This window comes from Ambystoma mexicanum, chromosome 1p, assembly GCF_040938575.1.
Source record: "Ambystoma mexicanum isolate Mex_15411 chromosome 1p, UKY_AmexF1_1, whole genome shotgun sequence".
Taxonomy (NCBI): Eukaryota; Metazoa; Chordata; class Amphibia; order Caudata; family Ambystomatidae; genus Ambystoma; species Ambystoma mexicanum.
In genome coordinates this window covers 998,807,436-998,833,777 of record NC_090921.1, presented here as the reverse complement: position 1 = coordinate 998,833,777, position 26,342 = coordinate 998,807,436, and the positions used below count along the sequence as shown (strand labels likewise).

Here is a 26,342-nt window from a genome sequence, read left to right as displayed (position 1 = left end):
TGTGGTGGAAATAGCAAACATAGCTGTCACAGTGAAACACTGATTAATTGCAATATCCATTTTCAGTCGTATGAAAGGAACCACTGTGCCTTCACGCCATAGTTTAAAGTTAATAACTTTCAAAACTGCCCTTCAACCAGCTATCCCATGATGACTCTTGAATGTGATGTGCTTCCAATACCTTTGCAGCTTGGACATTGATGCTGGGGTCCACGTCAGGCTCTGGATCCTTCTTCTCTTCCACAATCACATTGGGGTCATTTGGCGAAGATGCAATGAGGACAAATTGTTCCAGGATATCATGTTCACTCTGAGGTTTTCTCTTAGCAGGGTAGGTCACTACAGAAAACGTAGTAGGAGGGGGTACAGGAGGTCCAGAGGGCCCCATCCCCAAGCTGTCCAGGATCTGAGGAGACAAATAAGATATCTTTATTAATTATAGAAAAAGGGACTGATTGGTAGGGTATTGCTGGGAACATACCACAATGAAAAGACTCATCAGCAGAATAGCAACTTTTCTCTTGGGTACTATTTTTCTGAAAAAGTCATTATAGACTGCAAACATACCCTATCAATTTGCCTACCTTCCCCTCAAGAATGCTAACAAAAGAATGCAGAATCTCTACCTCAATGCTAGCTCACAGCATAATAAAACAGTGACTCTGGATGTTCTAGAACTGAATGAAAACCATGGAGAAGATCACATTAAGTCATTCATCCATTCTGACACATGTATATCATCACAGGTTCCCAGTCACTAACTGGATGGATATGGCACATTAATCCTGTTCTGCTGTAAAGCCTGTAAGACTACTTATTTGGCATAGCTTGACCAGTTGAGCAGGTGTGTTGGATTTTGAGTGAGCTAGTAGAGGCGCAGAGCTATTGATGCAACATAGTATATCATTCTATCCTCAAATTTCTTTTCATCTGATTGTGGGCTCTCACAATCTTAAAACTATACCACTGAAGCGCCACCATTTGGCTTTCACTGGTAGCTGAATAGTTCCTGCACAAAAAAATAACAGGGCCAGGATGCACCGATAGTGGTGAAATCATTTGAGAACCTGAGAAAAAGAAGCAACAATGTGGAAAAAGATAAACATGTTGACAATGATCCTTAAGAGTACTTGGAGCAAACCAACATATTCACTCAATCAATAATAGTGCTTCCTCAAACATCAGCAGAACAATTTATTATTTCTTTAGAGGATAAAGCCCTAAAATAAATGAATACAAAGGGAGATTATAAAGACAGTGATACAATAATGTACCTTGAGAAAAAATGGCCACTGGTCTCAAGGTCCTCGTGAAGTGGTGAAATGAGAGGAATCCCCTCAAAGGAAAATTAACAGTAAAGACTTTGGGCCTGATTATTGCGGCCATCTAGTAACACTGCCAAACTCATTTACCTTACCACTACAGCATGATGTAAATACTGAGCACCAGACAACGGCAGCATATTTTCAAATCATGGACACTTTTCTGTCATTTTCTATTTTGGACTCCATATGGTTCTCTATATAGCACATGTAGTAATGCTTTTGTGTGGAGGCAATTACCTCAGCACAATAATCTAGGGGGAAATGAGTTTTGGTAACACATCTCAAAATGTGGCAGTGTAGTAAAACATCCGGCAGGGTTAATTACCAGATGTTTTGCCACTACTGTCAAGTTTATAATCAGTCCCTTAGAGTTGGAAGCTTTAGGAGGACTAAAAAATAAAGCCGAGCCTTCAACAGATCACTACATCTAGGAAAACACTCAAGGACAGCAAGATGGGTCTATCATTTTTCATATGCAAAAAGGTGGATCTGAGTATTTAAAATAATTTAGCAAGAGGACTTGTGTGAATCATGCATTGCACTCACATAAACACTACCAGTCTTAAGGTTAATTAAATATGCTGTACAGTTAGTTGGAGCACCAAACAATTAAGGATGTTGCTTGAGGGCATCATGGACACACAATAATAAGTAGAACTCACCCATCAAATCATCCTTTGCCTATCAGCCCCTAACCTTCCTCACCATCATTGACAACATAGTAAGAAAGAAGCATAAGAGAGAGCAGAGGTTGATTGTTTCCCTAAGAAACAATGGTTATTTCCCTACTAATTGTGTACATATTTTACTGACACTACCACAAATCAATGTCACAACAGGTGCCAATATTATTCAAATAAATCGTATTAAATGTATCGAAGTCGGGAGGATAAAAGGTTGTGCAAGCTACACTGTTATTCAATCCTGTGACATAGTGGTTACATACAAACATTGGTAGTGAGTATTAAACTCACTGAGCTATCTTGATGGAAAGGTGCATGACTAAGTAAAGGTTTTAGAAAGAAGGCCAACCCGTGTTTGCGTAAAGTTTAGAAATTCACAAAATTATTGGCAAATCTACAACCTTTGTCTCTTCAGGTGTCTTAGACTACAACTCCCATCGGCATCAGACATCATAGTCAATGGTGAAGGATCATGGGAGTCATAGTACACAAATATTTTGATAGCCACAGATTGTAGACCAGTGAATTAGAGTGGTCTTCATGTATGATCTACCAACATAGCGACACATTTTTCGTGTGTTAGTTGGAATGCAAAGGGAGTTATGTTAATGTTGACAGCTGCATAGATGCACAGTCGTATAAGGGGAATGCACTGTGATAGAGTATGTATTCCGGAGAAACACTTGCGACATAAGGATAGAAAGTTACTGTATGCACCTTCTTGCATAAAGGGTCAATTTTTATGATATAATCCAAAGAGTGGCAATCGCATCATTTACCCCTTTTGTTCACAGGCACCACGGATGCCTGTCTGTTTCGCAAGGATCTACCTGGAGAAGGGAAAATGGGGAATCCTCAGGGTCCCTCCATGTATGCCAGCCCCTCCTGTCTTATGTCTTCAGGGGTAGATGCTACACAGCATTTCATGTCAAGCTAGATATGGGTAAAGTGAGGGTGGTACATCTGGAACTCCACCTGCTAGGTCGCCTTGCCCCTCAAAACTACACTAAGCACCCCACCCACTTCCTACAACTGCAGGTTATTTTGCCACACAGTCTAAATGAGAATAAAAGTGTCCACATAGGTTATCCGTCATACTGAGAGACAGATGGCACACCCATGCCCTGCTCCCAATGTCAGCAGTGGTGGGCGAGAGTGCGGCATGTCTGAAGGTGTGGGCCCATAAGGACCTAAAATACCCTCATGATAGGCTCAGATAGTGGTCTGCTGGGGAGGCCCACTCCCACACTGTGGAGCTGTGAAGCAGGAATGCCAATTCTGCCACACTTTAAAAGGGTGGCTAAGCCTTTTAAAAGTACTCAACTACCACTGTGCAGAACTTAATCAATGTTAATTACAAACAGGTATCATTAAACAGCTACAATGGTGAACCTTGATTATAAATGGACCAACACCTGAAGGAGAATGAAACCGGTAGAGAACAGGGAATAATATCAGACACATTATTGAGTAATCCTTTTAACCAGGATTTCTATAAAAGAGCTCAGCACTCAGCAGTGGGTGCACAGACCGGCATTGCGACTGGATGGAGGAGGAGTACAATCTGCTGACCTTAAATCAGGAAGAAAAGACATGGACCACGAAAGGTGCCTTGTCTGGACCCTTTCGCCAATAGAGCTTGTGGCTGCAGGTGGGTCTGATTAAAGCTTTGAAAAATCTAAGAAGCTGATAATCTTGTCCAGGATGACAACCATCTTCTGGTAGGTACTAATAGCCCAGCTGAATAAAAAACCTTGAGCAAGGGGGAGAAATACTCGCGTGTAGGATTATGTTGCGAGGTATTTTCTACTGGCCCATGTCTAGTGGGTAAAAATACATATGCCTGACCAGAACCTATGAAATGGGGGGCTTACTTGTTGGTAGGAGACTATTACAAAACAAGCAGGGTGTTAGATCCCTATGATTGAAGTCGCAAAGAAGTGAGCAGGGCAATATATCCCTGAGACTGTAAATGGGATACAGAAGCATGCTGCACACTGTAAACCTAAAACTGTTTCTTAGATGAGGGAGCTCTGGGAAGATTAGTATTCTTCAGTTAGGTCCATGAAGCCCAGTCAATCTACCAGGAGTCTATTCTGGTTAGAGTATAGTCAGAAAATACTGTCCCTGTTGTAGAAGGGTCCTTTAACCCTCAGATGTTTATCCCAGACCCTTGCTGATAAGGTTAAGAACACTTGTTTTGAACATCATATAGGATTTGTGTTTTTTCAGTTGAACCCTCACACATGGATGTATTCTAATCCCACTACAATAGTTTGGGGTGCGGAGCACTGGTCAAATGTAAATCAGGAAATACTACTTCAGTTGTGGTCCATGTACTGTATGCAACAGATAATAATGATGCAGCAATCCTTCATGAAATATTAAGCTAAAGAGGTTCCTGAACAGGGTCTGCTATAATTGGGGGGTGACTTTAATTTTGCTCTAGATCCTTTGTTGGGTTGGTCATCAATGTCAAATATTATTGTAAACCCCGGACAAAATGGGAGCCATTTGGAAGAACAAAACAAAATCAGTCCTCGAAAAATAGCACAGAGGATGCATTTTGTTTAAATAGATTATTGTAGGAAACGATCAGGTCACCTTATTCTCAAAGGATACCTGTGCATTTTGAGGGGGCTGCATGTTAGTGCAAATGATGCGTTGGCCTGCCTTTGCATCCATTACAGTCAGGTGTGAGCTTCCTACACTAACATGCAGCATAACAGGCTCCAAGCACCGATGTGAGTGCTGGGAGCACATTTCTCAATGACTGGGACCTCAAGGTGGTCATTGTTCAAAGTAAAAAAAACAACAACAAAAACCCCACAAAAATTCAATTCCAATGTAGGGTGTGGTGTTGGCCCACCGTGCTATGGGGGCCAGGCCCGGCTGGGCCTGCAGGGTGCGTGGCAGGCGAGCGTGCAATAAAAACACAGACTGCGGCTCTGGTATCAGAGGGCAGACTGCCCTTTGTGGGCTTTCTCACTCACCTTTATTGACTTGTCCACGTGGTGTGTACCACGTGGACATCACATCCCTCTCCAACTTTAGACGAACAGAACAAAGAAACAAACAAAACAAAAGTGAACTCTTCTGCTCTCATGCAGGGGTGTTGCTAGATCTGGAAAACTCCCAGTGCTACACTAATGTTGGGACTGTCGAGACTCGAGGCTAGCTAATCTTTTGGTTGTAGCTCCTGAGATTCTATCTGGGGCTACAACCAAAAGACCCAGGGCTATAGGCCCCTCAGTCCCCCCTCTAGTAACGCCTCTGCTCTCATGGTAGCTTGCTTTGGCAGTCTTTTCGATTATCAGTCCTGTGCGGTTGAACTCACGCAAGTTTGCATATGCCATTCAGGATGTACCCTTGGAGTCGAGTGGAGGGTACTAACCGTCTTCGGAGTGAGTATCGTTCTCCTCACTCTCTGTATGGGGTGGTCGGTTTGTGCGGACTCCTGTTATCATTGCCCGGCGTAAAGTGTTCCGGAGGTGGCCTGTCCTTGTGTTCCCTCGCTGGTGGTGTCCTCTTGGTAGACGAGGAGTGGGTTTCTGCGGGGTCTCAGTTCTCTCGGGATTCCTCCCACAAGGCGGGTGGTGTCCGCTTGAAGTGAGACATTCCGGGTCACTGTTTCAGACCCTCGCGTGGCCATCGCTAGTCTGTGTTCTCGGTGGGTGATGGTCCAGGTGAGCGACTCATAGGGGAGGGCCATCTTTCCCCTTGACGCTCTGTTCTTCACCAATGCCATGTCCCCTACTTGGAGGTCGCTTGGTGTGGCTCTTCTTGCTCCGTCTTCCTTTGCATTATGTTTCGGTCTTCGGCATTCCACTTGTTCAAGGTCCACTGGTGGGGGCTTCCATGAGTGATGGAGGGGCAGTCCTGCTTGAATGGGTACCCCAAACATTAGGGCTGCAGGGCTGACTTGAGTAGCCGAATGAGGGGTTTGGTGGTAGGATCGAAGAAAGCTGTATAGTTCGGGTAGCCATGGACGTCCTCTGTCTTTCGCAATCCTTACAGATTTGTTAATGGATACCATAAATCTTTCTGCATCTTTGTTGGCCTGAGGCCAATACGGGTGATGTGGTGGTGATTGATTGCCATGTCATCGATGAAGTGTTCAAACTCTTTCCTTGTAAATGTCGGGCTGTTGTCGCTTTTTATCGATGGGTATGCCGTGGATAGCAAACATCTTTTCCAACGCGGTGGTGACTGATGCTGCATATATCTAGTTAGCTGGTTCGACTTCTGGATACCTGGTGTACTCGTCGATGGCCACAAGGAGGTATGCTTCAGTGCAGAAATCGATGCTCACTGCGTCCCAGCAGTGTTCGCTTCTTCGGGGACAGGCCATGGGCTTGGCAGGTCTGTGCCGGCGGGTAGCTAGACATGCTGTGCAGGTTTTGACAACTGCAATGACCCTCTGCTGCATCTGTGGCATCCACACGCGCGATTTGCGGAAGGCCTGTGTCTTCACGATTCCATTGGTGGGCATAACTATGCGTTGGCATTTGAGGATGAGACCTTCGAGCGATACGGACAGTTCATGGCGTATTCCAAATAGGGCTTGTATCATTTCCTGCGCTTGGAGCGTCTTCTGGGTGACAGTCGTGAGAAATGTTTTCCACTTGCCGGCTAAAACCACCTTCTTGGTCATTTGGAGGCAGGGGTCTTTGTTTATCCCTTCTGTGATTTCGTTGAGTTTCATGGTTTTGAGCTTGGCACAGGCAACTACTTGGCATCCGTACTCTTCTGTTTCCTTGGCTGCTTCTCGTTCTGTGGCGCTGGCAGGTCGGGGGTGTCGCGACAGAAAATCCGCTAGGTTGTTAGCCCTGGTCCGGTATCGTACCTAAAGGTCAAATTGTTGCAGTTGAAGCATCCAGCGCTCAACCTGGGCTGGGGGGTGCAGTGCTGATCCTTTAAATAAGGGGACTACGGGTTTATAGTTCGTCAGCCCCTTCACATGGTGTCCTAGGATGTATACGTTGAAGTGCTTGGATCCCCATATGATGGCTAGTGCTTCTTTTTCTATGTGTGCGTAGTTCCGTTCAGTTGGGGTGAGTGCTCTGCTTGCAAATGTGATGGGGACGACTGTTCCGTCTTGGTCTGTTTGGAAGAGGACGGCTCCGAGGCTTACCGGGCTGGAATCCACCAGTAGCGCTGTCTTGCGTGTTGTGTCGAAAAACGCCATGGTGTCGTCATTGGACAGAGAGTCTTTGATTTTCTGGAATGCGTTTTCCTGGTTTTCTCCCCATTCTTAAGTCATCTTTGCCTCTGTGAGCTCCCACAGGGGGGGTGGCGAAAGTGGCCAGGTCAGGGATGAATCGCCTGCAGTATGTCGCCATACCTAGGAAGCTCCGGATTTCTGTTGCTGTGGTCGGGGCTTGCACATTCTTAATATCTTCTACCTTTTCTGGGTCTGGTGACACTCCTCTTTCGATAAAGACATAACCGAAGAAGCTCAGTGTGCATTTCCCAAATTAATACTTTTCTTTGTGCAGCTTTAGTCCTGAATCTTCTGGACACTGTATGGTGGCTGCTAGCCGGCTGTTGTGTTCTTCTACGGTCTTGCTGTAGAGCAGGATGTCATCGCTGACATTTGTGACTCACGGGAGGTCTTGGAGTACTTTGCATATTTCATGTTGAAAAACTTCGGTGGCTGATGAGATTCCGAAATTGCACCGGCGGTACCTCCTCAATCCCAGATGTGATGAAAATGTTGTGATATATCTAGATTCTTTCGCCAGGCGAATTTGATGGTAGCCTGACCATAGGTCTAACTTGCTAAAAACGGTGGTGCCTGTCAAGTCCACAATTAGCTCGTCCGCCGTTGGTGTTATGGGTCTTTCTCTCCCTATTGCCACATTGGGCAGGCGCATGTTGATGCATATGCGCACCGCTTGGCGCTGCTTAGGCTTCAAGGTTACCACCATGGGGGATAGCCAGGGGGTGGGACCGGTGGTCTTCTCAATAATCCAGAGGTCCTCGAGTTTCTTCAGTTCAGCTTCTACGGCCGCCTTCATGTGGAAGGGGACTCTACGGTGTTGTACTGCTCTTGGCTCTATCATGGGGTCGATGTGGAGCTTTACAGTCCTTCCTTTGAGGCATCCAATGCCTTTGAATAGTTTTCTGTGCTTCACTAGCAGGTGATCAATTTTCTTTGACTGGATTGCGAAGTTAAACTGTATGAGCTCTAGTCGTTCTGCCGTTGGGCAGCAGAGCAGTGTCAATTCTTGTATCAACACCTTAGATGCGAGTTTTGCAGGTGTGTGAGATCAGTCTTAAAGTACTCCACAACTGGGAGGGACTTTTTACAGCCATACGCAGATATCTGCACCGGTCTCCGCCGCAAGGTGGGTCTGGGGTTGAGCCTGCGGCATGACATTCACTGTGGCCCTGTGTCGATCATCACAGGGATGTCTCCCACAGTGACTGTGCCACTGTAGCGTGATTTGTTGTTGTTGGTATGCCTACCGTGCGTTGGTTTGACCACTGATGATATGTAGACATTTTCTCGCCTGGATTTCAGGTCCCAGTTGGCACGACTTGGGGACTGCTCCCTGCTCGACTGTTCGTAATCACTGCTGTCGCTGTCAGTTTCTTCCCCCTCGATTCCTCGGGCCTGTCCTTTCCTGGTCTCCCAGGCACTGTCTGGCTGGCTTGAGTGCACTGTTTGTGCATTGCGGGTCCTTGTGTCGTTCCTCCAGTGTGGGTTTTTCCACCGGGGCGAGTGGTCTTTGGCCCTCTGGGAGCTTAAGCACATCGACGCGTAGTGGTTTACTTTCCCAGATTTGTAGCATGTTGTGCCGTATGCGGGGCAGGGTTCCCCCCTGTGTTGCTGTCCATCGCACCACAGGCAATTTTTCTGCATGTTTTCTGTCTGCCATTGTCGGGGCTTGTGCTGTCGCAGGGCATTGATTGTTGTCATGCTGTTGCATGGCGTTTTGGTGTCTAGTGGTAGGCGACTGATCATTTTCTCCATTTCTGCCACGTGCTCGTCTGTTCTTTCCCACTGTCGCCCCATGGACAGGATGGTGTCCAGCGGGAATTTCGGCTCTAACAGGATGGACCTCCTGAGATTGTCTGAGGATAGGCCATGTATGACCTGCACCTCACCGCAAATTCTTCGTTTGGGAAGTCACAGCCGATGGCCATCGCATAATCGGCTGTGGAAGTCATCGATGCTCTCTTGTGGGCGTTGTCTGGCTTGGCTCATTTTGAACAGCTCAAAATACGGGCTGATCTTGGGTTTGAATTTCCTGGTGAGGATGTCTTTCGCTGTCTCAGTCGTTTTCTGTGCCCCAGTTTGGGAGTGCATTGAATAGCCGAAGTGCCATGGTGCCCAGGTTGAGCATGAGGAATGTCCTTTTATTTTCTTTGCTGGTGATGTCGCGTGCCTTGAGGCTCAATTCAAATTGTTGGATCCAGAGCTACCAGCGAGCCCTGTCTGGGGCCCAAAAGGCTGGAAATGTTGCATGAAAGTTCCTTATGTGGTGTCTAGCCACGTGTTGGTGTCGGGAGTCTGGCCGTGTTGTCTCAGTGGCGTTGCTGTGTGGTCAATCCGCGATGTTGTGTGGTGCACGGCGTGTCCCTGGTGTGCGTTTCTTCCTTCGCACTGGTACTTCGGCTGTTTATGCCCAGTGGCTGTGTTGGGTTAGGGGTCTGACCCCGTGGCTCAGGCCTTAGGCATGTGCAGTCACAGTTGGCCAGTTGCGGAAAGGATCTCTGCAGGTGGGGCCATTGGCTGGGGCTTGGGCCCAGTTCTGTGTGGTGGCAGCTGGCTGTGGGTGTCTGGGGACCAGAGGCGTTGTCTTGGGATTTCTGGGACTCCTCAGTGCCCTTGACATAGGTATTGTGGCGTGTGGAGTGTCTCTTGCCACTGGGGCTGTGCCCCATGTGTGTTCTGGGCCCTTGTGCTGGAGCTGGGCGATCCAGCATGTGATAGGAAGGCCAGAGGCATTGTCCTGGGATTTTGGGATTCCTCAGTCCACCTGACGCTGGTATTGTGGCGTGTGGAGCATCTCTTGCCACTGGGGCAGTGTCCCACGTGTGTTCTGGGCTCCTGTGATGAGCTGGGGGATCCAGAGTGTTATAGAAATGCAGGCAGAGGGGGTGCTCCTTTTTCACAGCAAGCAGCGTGGGTGGCGCTCTTACTTCATTTTCTTTCCTCCCGTTGTTCTGCCGACGCCCAGCACCTGAATGGGAGGGCGTGACACGAGTCAGCGGGCCCTGGGGTGCCTGGGACACGGTTTGGACCGGCGCGATCTGCTGCCGTTGGGGTGCTGTGACAGGTGGACATCTGTCCCCCACCTCGTCGCCAGTGTGGTGTTGGCCCACCGTGCTATGGGCGCTGGGCCTGGCTGGGCCCGCAGGTGCGCGGCATGCAAGTGTGGAATAACGACACAGACACTGCGGCTTTGCAGGCTTTCTCGCTCACCTTTATTGACTTATCCACGTGGTGTGTACCATGTGGACATCACATTGGGGACAGAAATGAAAGGGCGAAGAGCAGCGAGTTGAACTTTAAAAAAAAGGTTCAAAGGGTCAGAAACGGCCCTCTTATTCATGCACCTACTCCATTTACAAACATGAGTAGGAAAATGTGGGTTTTTTTCAGCACATTGCAAAGTGCATCCCATTTGTTAATTTAAGATGCACATTGCAATGCGTAGAAATTCCCCATGATTTACGCTTGGGGTGTTGGAGGTAAAAGGACTTTGTGAATGCTGCATTTTTTTGTGTTGTGGAAGTGAAAGGATGCACTAGTTTTGGGAATATGGCCAATAGATCGCTTACATGTATTTGGTAAGCTATGAATATGGTCGATCCTTGGTGAATAGAATATTACTTTTGTCTTCACCTATTCATTTACAATTTTTCTTTACCAGAGTTTCAGTACACAATACAACAAATAAATGAATCAATGCCAAGTCATCACCACTATACTTCCTTATCCAACTTCAAAACGATGTCACTCTTAACTGAATAAGAAGGAAAATTATAATGTATAGCCCCCTTACAATACACAGAAAAAGAGTTAATTAAATGTATATGTGTATACCATCATAAGCACCACAAATCCATCCATCTGCAGAAGAGAGGACCCTTTTGAGGGAATAATCTTGCATAGCAAACCAGTAACATGACATTACTATTAGCCAAAAAGGTACAAGATTGTCAGTCCTGGTGGACTGGTAAGAGGATTGTGTTCATTAGAGAGAATGTCCACATTTTTGCCCGAATGTTAAAGAAATGAAAGAGGCTGACAAAGAATATGTTGTCTGTTCAACTTCCAGGAGTTGCCACAGATTTTGCAACCATAACGTATATTGTGTATCAATAAACCAAGTGGCAATCATTGAGAGGTGCAAAAAGCAGAACTAGGGTTTTAACTAAGTAGCTTTATTGAGACTAAAGAGAAACGTAAGCCAACTAAAGCAAGGGCAAGACAACAGTACAATAGCTTCTTGGTAAGTTCCAATAAGGCAAACTCAATTCTATAACCGTTTCCCCCAGGATCAAGAAAAAGTATCTCAGTATGGGGTTACCTCCTACCAACAATTGTCAAATTCAGTCACACAATGTCTGGTGGTCTAAGCGTTCCCACACTTTTTTCTTGGTCCCTGGCACTGTTATGTTTCGTCTCATGGGCTCCCCCATGAAAGCCCTCCACCTGGGCCCGTTTACAGTAGGCCTTTGGCAGCAGCAGAAGTCAGGTTGGGAGCCACTATGCTAAAATCCCAGACCTTTCACCAGGGGTTAAACCACATGGACTGGTCAGTGAGTGAGAATAAATATTGTGACTCTTCTTCTAATCTGAGGGACCTTGCACTGGTTCCCAGTATTCCTTCCTCCTCTTCTACCTCCTTGACGGTCCAGGAGAGTCTTGCACATAAAGGAAGCTTCCCTACTTCTCGCCTGCTCTATCCACTATATATTTTTCCAAACTTCTGACACCTCCGCAATGCTCGACTCTCACTCTTGCCCGCTCCTCTTTCCTCTTGCCTTTAGCCACTCTGAGTGTACCTTGTCTCCTCTTCATCCTCCACCATCCTTCCTGTATCTCTTCACCTTTCTTTTTCAAATGTCCTTCCCAACATCCTTCACCTTAAGCTCTCTTCTCAATGGCTCTTTCCCACCATTTGAGTCTCCTCAACCCTTCTGGTCTTTCTATTCTTCTTTCCATCCCCCATCCTATTCTCCAATCTCCTCTTGATTGTTCACCACCCTGCTCTGAAATGATCACTTCCTCTTTACTTTCTCCCCCCTCTCAGCCCTCCTTTCTCCAGCCTCCCTTACCATCTCCAGCTCCACCTCTCCCTCTCTGGCCTCCTTCCACCTCCAAAATACTCCTGCACTACTCCAAGGCCCAGTCCAAATGCCCACACTCTCCTGACACCACTCGCTCCTTATGCAGGAGCTCTTATGCAGAGCTGCAGTCCTAGCCTTCATAGAGGTTGAGCGCCCCCCCATTTTCTATCTTTTTTTATTTTCGCTTAGCAGTGGCCCTACCCAGAGGGTCCCAAAGCGCCTTTGAACCTTTGAATATAATTTTTTGCAAGTTTACAGGAAGAAGCTGCTGCAGCGGATCGGCACACTCTCCAGTTCCCCTATGGCATCATTCATTTTTATATCAGACTTGTTCAATGGAGGAGTTAGTCAGCGAAGCAGCTTGCACATGCCAATGTGTTCTTTCTCTCCCTGCTCCGAGGTTTCTCCAAGTGCTCTGCCTCCCAAACCAGTGTTCATGTCCTAGTGGGAGTGGGCAATTCTCTTTTTGTCAGAGATCCTGATGTTTCCATGACAGCCATTTTACACATGCCAGAATCCTTGTTGAGGGGGTCAGGTGTTTCACAGATGTAAGACAATTGATAACTTCGGGATAACTAGACAGAGGAATGTGTGTATATTGAAGGGCATATTCATGGCATCTTGATTCCATTGGCAGTGGTCTTCAAACTGTAGGGCTGGCCCCTAGGGGAGCCTAAAGGATGTTCTGGGAGGGTTGAGGCTCTTTAAGAACGGATCAAGATGACACTTTCAACAGAAAATATAAGCAGTTATAGCATGTGGGGGGGCAGAAACAATATTTCTATTCAGGGGGTTAGGGGGCAGTATAATAAAGTTTGAATACTCCTACATTAGAGGGACGTCACAGATTTCCTCCTGATAAGCCGCTTTTACACAACTGTGATGCCACGGGTGAAGCCAAGAAATCTTTGCCTTAAAGCCCTGGAGCCCAGTATTGCTTAGCTGCGAAAACAGATCCCATGGCTATTCCACCCGTCATCAAAAGAGCCGGACAGGAGACATCCTCACAAGAAGTACAAACGAATTGGCAAGCAGTTTGCCACAAGCCCCAATCAAAAGGTGAGCTGCAAGAGTCCTTACGGAAAAACGTTTCCAAATATTATTAGACATATCCAGTATCGAAGGTCTTGGAAACTGTGCTAATAACCTCACTGATTCACATATTTTTAGGCCTGTGTTTCTTTTTCAGCCACATTACCTCCGCTAACAAAGAGCCCAACATATCATGGTTCATCCAGGCCCACATGTTGTCAGAGTCTTTGCCACACTATATGAAGATTATGTGTATCTGGGCCGTATTTTAGGTAGCTCCTAGAATGGGGGGGTGGGACTTCAGCATTTAATTTTTAAGCAATGCACCTTTTTACCCATTCCATAGATATTTCATTTTGCTAAATTGGATGCAAGTTGGATACAAAATAACCTGGTGATTAGGACAGAGAGAGAGCCTTACAAATTAGAAGATCAGCCAGGGAATGGTGTTTATATTATACTGAATCTGCATCCTACACATGATATTTCCACTGATGAGCATGATATTTCCACTGATCTACACTTCATTATTTGTTGATCTGCAGCATAGAGAGAATCCACAGTATTGTGACTCCTCATATATTGAATGCTATTCTGCTCTCATCAACAGAGAGACACACTCAATCATTTCAGTCGTAAATTCAAATTCAGCGTTTTGGGCGTCTGTAAGTATATTTTGAAACCCACAACAAGTTTGTATTATATATGATTGTGTCGAGGAATGTGCGTGGTCAGACCACTTGCATGTGAACTTTGGTTGTGCTATATAATCCCTCAGGTGTCATCTTTAACAAAGACTAAACCATCCATGCTCTCCAGAACTTGCAGGAACGTGACCAAGGAGACTTTCAGATCACAAGTAATATCATTACTGCCACCTCTAGAAGATTACATCCCTCTAGAAAAACTTACCTTATTCATTAGAGAGACTAGCAATCAAGCCTTTGACTCCCTGGCCCCACTAAAAACCATCAAAGGAAATAAATCCATAGGCCACAATAAATGGTTCTCCTCGGAAATCCTGAAAGCCAGAAGAGCAAAGCGAAAAGCTGAATGTGACTGCAGAAAAACATCCCCAGCCGAGTCGGCCAGTGCCTACAAACAGACTACGAATGGCTACAAACAGATAATCTTCAAAGCTAAAGCAAAAAACCTTAACGAAAGAATACAGCAGGCAAAATCACAATCAAAAGAACTATTCACGATTCTGCAAGAATTAAAAAGTGCAATCACGAAGATAACACCTGGTGCCAGGCCATACACGATGGCTTCACTCATAAAATGCAAAAACATCAACAGGCCATCAAAGACCAAGTGGATATGTTCCCTGACACTGTAAATCTGCTGAAGCCACCTGCCCTTGTAGAGCAAAATTGTCCCATGTCTTATGCCTTCGAAAAAGTGTCTAAGAAAAGAACTTGAAGCCATCCATAGTTTAAAACCCAATTATGCAAAGGGGACATATTCCCAGCTACATTATTTAAGGACTTTGCGGACACTCTTGCCCCATGTGTCACCGAGTTTGTGAAGCAATCTTTTGATGAAGCTTACGTCCCAGAAAATATAATAGAAGCCTGGATAACTCCACTCATAAAAAAGAAAACTTGGATCCCTCTATTCCTAGAAATTTCAGACCAATTACAAATGTGCCTTTCTTACTGAAAATAATTGATAGGATCGCATATCTACAGTATAAAAATTTGTTGAGAGTAATGACTTACTCGCCTCTGAACAATCCGGCTTTCGAACAAAGCATAATACGGAGACGGCCGTCCTAGACTTACAATCCAATATTGCCACTATTGTTGAGGAAGGAGATACTGCATTACTTTTATTATTGGATTTATCCTCAGCTTTTGATTTAATAAACCATGACCGCTTAGCTGAAAGACTTATAGCAGTTGGGAAATGAACACCCCATGCAGCCAAATGGTTTAAATCCTTCTTGGGACCCAGAATGGCGGCAGTAGCTAAAGGAAATAGTTCAGCGAGGAAGACTCCCCTCATGTGGTGTACCACAGAGCTCCTGCTGATCTCTGCTACTTTTTAATATTTTCTCAAAACTCTTGTTGTGTGACATGCTCATAGCACTTGATATCCGGTTCACCAATTACGCCGACGTCACCCAGTTAGTTTTTGAGTTATCAGGAACTCATGAATAGGATGCTCAAAGAGTAAATGATGTGTTTGTCGCAATCCAAAGATGGATGGCGGCAAACTCCCTGGCGTTGAATGAGGAGAAAACTGAGCTATTAATAATTGGAACCCAACAAAAAGTAAAACCGTTGTATGACCGGTATACTAGCTTTAAGAAAAATAACAATAACATCCTAGTATCAGAACATGTAAAAACCCTTGGAGTCTATTTCGACTCCCAATTGTCTTTCAAGAGGCACACCTCGTACCTGAAATCCACATGTGCTTTCTACTCAAATCAACTTTGGCAGATTCACCCATATTGACAGAGCAGAATATAGCCATGATTGCTGGTGCAATCATTAATGCAAAATTAGATTATTTTAATAGCCTTTTGATGGGCACTTCCAAAACAAATATTAAGAAGTTGCAAACTATACAAAATTGCTGTCCGGTCTGTCTTTGGTCTGAATCAACGTTCCAAGATTTCATTCGCAAAGAGAAAACTGCACTGGCTCCCCATCGAAAGGAGAATCAAATTTAAAAGCGCAATATATGTGTTTAAATGCTTGGTAGGAAATCCACCTAGCTATCTCTTAAGCAAGATAAAAAAGGCCCCAGAAGAACCCTCCGCTCTAACGGAAAACAAATACTACATCAGTCACGACTGAAAAATTGATGGAACAAACTTCAAGTTTTGGGCTCCTACTATCTGGAATTCTCTGCCGCCAGATCTCAAGAACTGTGCATCTATTACTATCTTCAAAAAACAACTTAAGACACTGTTGTTTGATGGAGGGACAGCTTAGCCACTCAACTCTAACTCCACCCTAGGACACTGGACTTACATTGTTTCATGTTCTATGTGCCTGTCTTTGTCCATGTGAGTGCCTGTGGGCGAATGGTGCTATTCAAGAAAAAATATAGATAACTAGTGTAAGGGCTAGAACAAGGTCAGTGAGAAAGAAGAGGTTACCATCAGGAAAAGGTTAATCTTGTGGTTCGGGTCTTAAAATGGGATTCCCTTGATGTTGATATTCTGTCTGATATTATCTATCTAGATGTCTTCTATTGCGCCACTAACCCAAAGGCCTCAGGGGTGAAAGGTTCCAAACTGAAAGCAGCTAAAAGAGGAGAAGGAAGTGGCCATCCCTACTTGGACGCTCTAGACAGAGGCAAAAGATGACAGCTACGACCAAAGAGAAGGATAGCATGCCCTGATCATCCCAAGAAATGTATCCCTAAATACCATGGCATACCAAGTTAAAAATAAAAAATGCCAGTCCACTGATTGAATGCCTTTTGGGCATTGCGTGAGATCGTATGGTTGGGTCCTTTTTCATTATTCGCTTTCTTGACTAGGTGGAAAACTCTTATATTACTGTCGAAAATCTGCCTTCCCTGAATAAAGCAGGACTGATCTGCAGCAATCAACTGTGACATAAACACTTCTAGCCTGGAAGCCAGTATTTTTGTGTACATATGTAATCAATATTTATTCATGACATTGGGGGTCATTACAACTCTGGCGGTAGGGGGTTAACGGGGCCGGTAGAGCTGTTGGCCTCATTAACCCCCTACCGTCTCATTACAAGGTCTCCTCGCGAGACCGGCTAAGGACGCCTGGTTTTACCAGGCGTCCTTAGCGGGTCCCACGAGCAGACCAGCATGCTAACAACGGGCCCGTCATTAACGGGCCCGTTGTTAGCATGCTCCCCATTCCCATTGAGCCCTATGGGGGCTCGATTGGGAATGGGGATGGGTTCCTGGAATGGGGAAATACCAGGCCCTCCAAGGTCGGAATGGCCCGGTATTTCCCCATTCCAGGAACCCGGACCCGGTACCCGGAATGGTACCTTCAGGGTCGTAATGACCCCCATTGTCCTATAAAAAAAAAAGAGCATTCTGTGCGGTCTTTGCCTGGTTTTGCCAGCAGTGAGATTTTAGATTCAACAATGATGGGGATCAATGATCAAAGTATATGAAGGAATTGAATAAATGTACTACTATAGGATTCAATTGAGGTAAATAGTATTTAAAATGGTACTTGTATAGACATCTGGGCCCTAAGACTTAAGTTGTAAATATTTCATGGTGAATCCGATATTGTTCAGGGTTATTAGGCTGTCTAACTGTCCCTTTTCAATTGATGAGAATTTAGCTAGTGTGATGAATCCGCTGGTGCCATCACTCATTTCCCATCGGTGACCTCTACCCATGTGGCCAGGGGACGGCAGCCGCTACCTGATTCTGACCTTGGGGGTGGCTATATGAACGACGATCACATGGGGGGAGACAACCTCCAGGATAATACCATGGCGCCATAGGATGAGACACGGTATTCCCCTTCTTTTGATGATTCCCCATCCATGCCTAATGCCTTAACAGCGTACTGTTACACCTCCCCTCATCCACCTAGGATGGATGCTGAAGACCTTCTAATGAGAGCTGTAGATGAGTCCTCAAAATCTGACTTACCCTCTAAAAGGTATGAAAACACCTTCTCAGCCTCTACCGTCAAGTCATCTACAACTGAAATTCCTTTAAAGAACAATTACCCAGACGTTGCCTATAAAACAACAAGAATGGACTTCCATTCCCATAACTACCAGAAAACTGCAATGAGGAAGATGAACAGAGTAATGCAGATCACGGAAGTCCAGGAACACAGGCTGTGATCTAGTTGCTGCAAGCGCATCCTATGACTGGGAGATTTAAACAAGAGCAGCAGCTGACTGAAGCATGCTGCATAAGAGAGAAAGCTGTTTCTCTCTCTGGGTGAAATGAGAGACTGTGAGCTAGCGAGAGGGCAGTGGAGGAAACCGGCTCAGGAATCAAAAAGAGGGAAGCTGCCAGCGAGAAGAAATACGTTGCAGGAATGCCAGAATCCAACAAAGGGCTCCCGGGCATTTGCAGGTGTTTGGATGCAGCCTTCGCCTTACTGGAGACTGAAGACACGAAGCAGAAGAGCCCAGGTAGGACCGCGGGAGGCAAAGAAGCCGAAAAAGGATGCAGCAACAGAGCAGGTAACACTGAATGACTGCTCCCGGCTTACCGCGGGAGAAAGAGAATACGCCAGCCAGAGCTGGTGAGTTAACCCAAGAAAAGAGGGGATGCCGGGGAGTATTGGCAGCAATGCCAAAACTGAATGAATATTACTGAAGCATATGAGAGAGAAAGAGCGAGAGAGCATTTATTTGAAACGGAGAATGGAACAAAATCACAAAACTTTCAAGTTTGTGGGTGTATGCAATACACATGTAAAATAAGTCCTGGCAGGATAATGTACCAGGCAGATATGATATCAGGAAAAGCAAGAGAAATAGACTATCCAGTATGGAGGGGTGCGTAGAGCCAACCTGAGAAGGGAAGTATACCAGGCAAATTAAAGGTGTAAGAAAGATACCTATATGTAAAAGCCCCGGCAGGAGAGTATAGCAGGCAGTTGCAAGTGTGTGCATAAAAGAAAGTCCTGGTAGGGAAGCACATCAGACAAGGACAAGTTAAACATTGTATAAGAAATACCCGACTTCGAAAGGTCCTGATAAATACACTTTAGGATTAGCAAAAAGGCTTTGATGATGACAAGAAGAGGAGTGAAAACCTGGCAGGCGAGTACGCCAGGTATCCTAAAAAGACAGAGAACCAAGTTGTTTTGTATCTCAGTTAGGTTATCTATCAATAGAAACCCAAAGAACTGACCTTGTTGATTAAGCAACCAAGGGAAGAGAAATCCAGGGGAAGGGAACCACCCTCTGGAACAAGGAGCTCTGTCCTGGCGGAACTTTTGTGTTGGAGTTACACATTTTCCTTTTTGAACACTTTATGGACCACTCAAGGCCAAAGGCATTACCCGTTTCACTTTAGAATTTAGTTTGTTAGAATGTGAGGGCCAGAAAAGTACTTTGGACATGGGACAGTTTTGCTATCGACATGGACAGACCCTTGGATTTGGGTAGAGAAATACCTCTTAGAGCAGGGACTTAGAAGCATTTCCACACACCCTTTTAGTCTAATAAAAGTATTTGACCAAAATCATGACTCCCTGTGTTAGAGTCTCGTTCCTGGTTCCTCAGAGTAGTTTAACTGTTGCCACATAGGAAGTTTGGCTGTATTTTTTCACAATACGCTTTATGTCATTTTATACAGTTAGCACAACCATATTGTATTTATTGTACAAGCTCATGCAAAAACAATTAGGCAAGCCCAGGCTCCTGCGATGGCCACCGAACTCCAGTCCTTCATCCTCCTTCACCTCCAGCCTGCAGAACCGAATCCAGCCCCAAAGGAAAGTCACTCTCTGCAGCAATGGCTCAGACCAGAGACCACCAGCATCCAACAGCGGGAGCACTCCCGACAAATGACCAGCATCTCCCTGCCCTCCAGCAGTGAGCAAGGGAGAACTCTGGGATCTCTGAAAGAGCAACAGCGGCTGAGGCAGCCCTCCACATGCCATGCCCATGCAGAAAACAAATGCGAAGCTGGTCACAGATAACCCAGGCTGGTCCCTCGGCTTGGCCACTCCACCTCCACCATAGAACAATGTATGAAAAAATACCAGATGATGCAGAATCCTTCCCACCATAACTCCCCCACCCTTTTAACGTTCCAACCGAGCCTGAATAATGACATACACAGTAGATAGAAGGCAGACACCCCACACCCCCTACTGCCCCACTACATCTGGGGAAATTCCCCTAGCCACAATTCTGATGGCTTGCCCATTAATCCCAAATGTATGCCGTCATCCCCTGTTTTGTGGAATAACCTGTCCCACTCCATTGTCTTGTTCATACCCTGCCTCCATCTGACAATTGTTGGCAGATCTGGTTTGATCCAGAGTTTTGCAATGTCTCTTTTAGCTAGAATAAAGACATCATTTAGATACTGCTTTAAATATCTGGTCCAATCTCCATCTTCCTAAATGCCTAGAAATCTCTATTATGGGCTTGTTTCCACTAACCACACCAAGACGTATCAGAGATCATTTCGATTTTTGCCCCAAACCTCTTGCTACACTCTGCAGTTGCAGATCATGTGGAAAAGTGCCATTATCTTAAGCACATTTGGGGCATCAGTCACTCGGCCTCATCACGAGTTGGGCGGTGTCACGTTACTCCGCAATGGGGAGTTTCCGGTGCAATTACTGTGCGGTAATATCGCTGGCAGTTGCGCCGAAAATTGGCATTTTTCCAGCGCATTTACCCCCACTTATGAGCTATGGTAAACATGCCGGTCTCAAGATTGTGCAGAGCGATAAATGCGGCAGTAACACAGTTACCACCACATTTAAGGGCTACCGTTTTACCATTTGTCAATAATATATTTGATGTATGCAGATGAACTGGATCAATTTTAGTCTGGAGCCTATCAGCAGCACTTTTGAATGGTGGACAGTCATAATGTCGGAAAAAAAATGTCGACAGACAAAAATGTCGACAAAAAAATGTCGAAAAAAAAAATGTCGACTTTCTCTTTTTTTAATTATATATTTATTTTAGGGGTTTGGGAGCTAAAAAAAGGGAAAAATTAAAAAAAAAATTAAAAAAGGGGGGTTGGGGGGGAACCCCCCCATATAAAAAAAAAAAATGCATTGGAAAAAAAAGTCGACATTTTATTTTTCGACATTTTTATTTCGGCATTTTGACTGTCGACATTATGACTATAAACCATTCATATTGCAAAGACTCTGTCCAATCTGTTTTAGACAAGTCTCCAACAACCCGTGGCCAGCAGCCCTAAAGGACGTTAGTACTTATGGAAATGGGGTTGAACACTTTGCGAGAATACAGAGAAAGTTCCATGAGTTCCACCAAGCTCAAAATGTGCCAGCTTCTCAAATAAGTTTTTGTAAACCTACTTGGGATGAAAGCACAGTGGTCCTTGTGGAAATATTCCATCAATCATTTTAAGTAGGCAATTTGTTAGGGTACAGACCACGATTTTTGTCTTTCCATTTATCAGGCAAATTGTTCTGCGTGACTGCTGGTTTCACTTCATCTGGAATCGCTACAATAGTTGCTTTCCTAAAACCAGAAGAGAGAGACCCATTGTTTTCTGCTTTTAGGAATATTTCTCACATTGCCTTCACCACCTTCATTTTCAATTTCATCCATAATTCCAAAGGTAGCTCACGGGGACCCTAGTGTTCCTCCCCTCCATCTGACCTACGGCCACCTCAATCGCCCACTCAGTCAGTTCTACCTGCAGTGATTCCTGTTGCCTGTCTGATAAATGAGTAACAGTAAATTCAGACAAAATTCTTGTAAACTCCTCATCCAAACTCTCCGTCTCTTCCTGATACAGACCTCACTAATACTTCAAGAAGGCCTCCCTAATCACTGTAGCTTTGCAGAGTCTCTATTCCATTATTTCCTAACTGTTCTTGACTGTTTGTCTCTGCGGGCCAACCATGCAGTTGTCTTTAAGCCTTGTCCCACTTCTGACATACTCTAGCACCTGTTGTCTATAAATGACTCTGGGCAGTGTCAAAAGCCTTGACAATGATCTTCTCCATGGCTCTCCTAAGTTCCTAAGTGTTCCATCGGAAGGGTCCTCTACTAACTGTTACTCCATACAATCTGCCTCCTTTTCCAGAGCTACATTCCTATTCATTTTATCTTTTTCCGTCACATATATCAACATCATTGCCTCCACTTTCAAGACTGTTTTATAAGCTTCGCACAGTGCTTGCTTGCTGGTGGGTGGGTAGAGTGCGTACTGAGTCGAAAGTGTTCTTCTATCATTTCAATGAGACCATCAGTGATCCTGTCGTTCTGCAGGTGAAAAGCATTGAGATGTCAAATTCACTTCCCCTTGGGATTTCTGATGGATATTGAAAAGATCACAGGAGAATAATCAGAGCCACTCCTTCCCTAATAACCTATTTTTGAAATGCTATGCAGCTCTGTAGCAGGAAGCAAGACAATCTATACATGGCATTGACACCTGGACAGCTGAAAAGAAGGATGTATTTTATCCCCAGGACATCCATGAAGGTAACCAGTTACACAGATGTCGTATCCGGATTATCCCTCCCATACAAAACGCCTAGTCTTGGCTCCATCACAGAGTTAAAATCCCTGGCCACAAGAAAATTAACTGTGGGGGGGGCATGAATATCAGGGTTCATATCTCTTGAAGCATGTGTGACAAGGTCACAGTCTTACCCTTGTCCCCAGCGAATAAACACCTCTTTACCAGTCAGTGGGAGGAGTAAGGGAGAATCCTGAACTAACCCTGGCCCTAAAGGAAAAGGCAACAAAACAAATTTTAATCCTTGAAGCACCGCCTTGTGTTAGCATGCGTCTGTGGAGAACCACGTCTCCAGCCATGCCGCTGTGTGCATATTCTTTCAAGTATCTTTTAGATTTTTTAGATGCTGACCCGTGCGAGAATGAAGAGATGGTTAAGCGAGAAGAGCCGATAACAAACAGAAGAAATCACCTGGCCGAACATATCTCCAGTGTTGCAGAGACCAGATCATCCAGCAGAGCAATTACAAGGGGAGAGATGCCAAATCCAGCCACATGGAAGCACAGAGACACCATGTCACCATCCGAAGCAGTCACGCAACAAACGTGACCAGCAAAGGCTGCAGGCAGTACCCCAACTAAACTTCACCCACTACACCACCATGGATTTGTTTGTGGCATCTTCCTCGGACTTACCCAAGGGGTGCCAGCAAACAAGCCTCAGAAGAACTTCTTTTGCTGCACTGCCAGATCTCCTGAGCGGCAAGCCCATACAGAGAAAGCTGTCACGGCTAAAACCTGCTTTTAACCATTCCCTTCCACCTATACGCCCAGTGAAGGAGAAAGGAAGGAGCAGTGGGTTGTGGAGAAGAGGTTTGGAGCAGGCGAGGCATTGGCTTAGGATTTATAGGGGTTCTGTTGTGTGATTGGGCATGTTCGTGAGACAGGTGTAGAAAGGACAGTGTAAGGTGTGCATTTGAGAAGACAGTGTAAGAAGCTGAGTAGTAGTATGAGAGGAGTCGTAGTGTGGGAGGAGTGGTAGTGGGAGGAGTGGGATTAGGAGGGGTATTAGTGGGAGGAGTAGTAGTAGAAGGAGGAGGATTAGGAGTGGGAGGAGAGGTGGTAAGAAGGAGTAGTAGTAGAGTAGGAGGAGTAAGAAAGCAGTTATCAAAGTGTGGAGGCAGAAGAGAGGAGTGAAACATCAAAGGGACAGGACGTTTAGTGGGAGGAGGTATAGGTAGACATGAATGGAACCAGGTAAACGTTAAAGAGTAGCAGCAAGGTACAATATCCCAATGTTCCCCATTAGAACACTAACCTGTCGTGAGAGTAGGGAAAGTTAGGAAGTTCATGAAGAAGACAGTGAGCCTGCTTTCAGGGATAACACCATTAGTATAATGCAGTTAGACAATAGTGATCAACAATCTATAGTACTAACCATGTGCTTGGTTGCCTAGGTTAGAGAGGAGGTTCGATAGAAGACGAGAGAGAAGAAATGGCCATAGGCCCAACAAAGATTTTAATAAAAAACCTTAAATCATCCTTGAGACTCTGAGTGATATCTCTGACACATCTTTAAGTAGGATCAGAAGCGGGTATATGTAATAAACATCTAAGATTCAGCTCCAATCGCACCTGATAGGAATATGTACTTGCACCTTTGGTCTGTCCTCAAGTCCACAATGCAAGCGATATTTTTAACAGGATTGATACGCCGCAGGATCCCCTTTTAAAGGCTGAGTGGACGCGTCAGTTGTAAGGTTCCTTAGTGTTTCTCCTGCAATAGAATATCTGGCTTGTGTATAGGCACGTTATAAAATAACATATATCATATGTCGCTTGATGTATTGCATGACAGCAGCCCCCTGCATGATCTTATCATTTAGGAGTAAGTTGCATTCCATGATCTACAATGTATTGAATTAACCAATAAACTGTTATGGCCTTCATTGTTTGCATTAAATGAAGAGTCCCCCCCATCCCTGATCTGTGATTTAGAATCACAGGTGTTTAACATTCTATGGCTGCTGTGTGGGAAGCCTCTTATCCCTGAACCAACATAATAAATATATACTAAAAACACCTGCCTTCTCAAACATCCCCCAAAAAACACGAGAAACAGCTGTCACTCATCGCCCTGTAATGTCAAAAAAGGAAAACCTTTAACATCAACAGTAATAATACTAATCTGAAAATTAAATGTGTCTATTGTCGAGTCCCCTCCCGCCCCCCAACTACACTTTTGGGTGCCAAACCCATGGGCATCCATGAGACACCACACTCAAAATAAAGAGATGAAGAAGAAAAGGTTACTCTGCTCCTACAGTTAATTTGTGTCCATACTTGTTTTTGTTTATTTGACCATACATGTTTTATTTTTTTTATTTTATTTGTGTTTAGTCAACAGGAGACTTTTCACAATTTATAATATAATATACATATAATACATAAAACACATATATACAAAAACAAAGAAAAGAAAATTAATAGTGGAAGAAGCAATGAGAGAAATAATGCCAAAGTCAAAAACATTAACAACAGGAGAGCACATCAATGTCATCAATAAGTACATAACACACATATTGACGAGAATATGCCTTCCCCAAGTATTACTCAATGATAGATTCCAATTCATTTAGCATTCTTACCACTTCCAGAGATAAAAACGTTTCCCTCCGGGCAAATATGTTCCAAAATACATCTGAACCTAGCCAATCAACAGTATGAACAAATCAAGAGAAATGCTTCACCCTTTTCTCTTTAGTGGCCGCACACGATATTAAAGGCTTTTTCACACTCGGTTGTATTTCAAAATTACAGAGATTGCATGTCTGCGACATTTTCTTTATTCCTGATTCTCTGCAATTCTCTAGTATTAAAAAGGTTCAAACGAAACCTCAAAAATTCCACCTGCCACTTGGCATCCGGAAAGCGCCAAAGATAAGGTAACACTAAATCTCTAGGTTTATCACTTATGGGGACATTCTTAAAAAATGAATTTCCGAAAACCTAGCCTTTGTCAAGATCAACTCATTCTGCATTAGAGTTTTTTCACCTTTAGGGGGTTCTCAATCAGCACCTTTTCTGTTAAATCACAATTTATCAACACATTACTAACTTCTTCCTTCAGTGCTGTTAGGAACTCGTTACCACCCCGATTTAGAAGCAACCCGAAATTCTCATACAGCAGATTTTTCTTTGGATTTATGATGGAACTATATAACATGACCCTTCTCCACACCGTATGAGACAAAGGATTGTAGGCCCAATTCAAAACATAAGCATGTCATAGGAAGTGACGTGATGAGCTTTAATAACCTTTTCCAAATGAGGCCTTCAATTATGACCCAACTGATCTTCACAGCCATAGTGCCAATTTCTATACCATACATCAAGACTTTACCCTTATAGAATTTGATGAGGGGGTAGCAAGGTGAATCTACAGTATGAATGAAGCATTTTTTTCATTTGGCATATTAATTGACTTGGCTTTCCCTTAATTTCCATCTCTGGGGTTTTTAATGAGGGACTATATCTTATGATAAATCCTAAATATTTGATTTCATTCACTACTGGAAGGCTCTCTGTGTATCCAGTTCCAACCCGAACCTGGCATTCTTATTCCTTTTCGAATGATTACAGGACATAACAAAAGTCTTCTTTAGGTTGATAACGAAGTCATTTGCCAGGGCATATTTACCAAATGCTGTAATCGGGCATTGGAGGCCTATGGGCGTGTGATCAAACAGGCCAAACCATTCACCTTTGTTTTGCCCAATGAAGGCGCTACCAAAGCAGAGGGTATTGGGAAATTCCAGAGGTCAGCCAGGAAGCGATTAAAAAGACAGGGGGCTACTAGGCATCTCTGTCTTAATCCTTTTTCA

The 26,342-nt window shown here is 44.6% G+C and overlaps 1 protein-coding gene across 1 annotated transcript in view; it reads right to left on the bottom strand.

Annotated features, from left to right (window-relative positions):
* HYDIN (HYDIN axonemal central pair apparatus protein) overlaps positions 1-26,342 on the bottom strand; it is a 3,273,799-nt gene that overhangs the window by 1,158,729 nt on the left and 2,088,728 nt on the right. Inside the window, exon 47 of the mRNA XM_069654775.1 lies at positions 182-406. Within this exon, the coding sequence (XP_069510876.1) occupies positions 182-406 (225 nt within the window). The remainder of the gene's footprint in view (positions 1-181; positions 407-26,342) is intronic.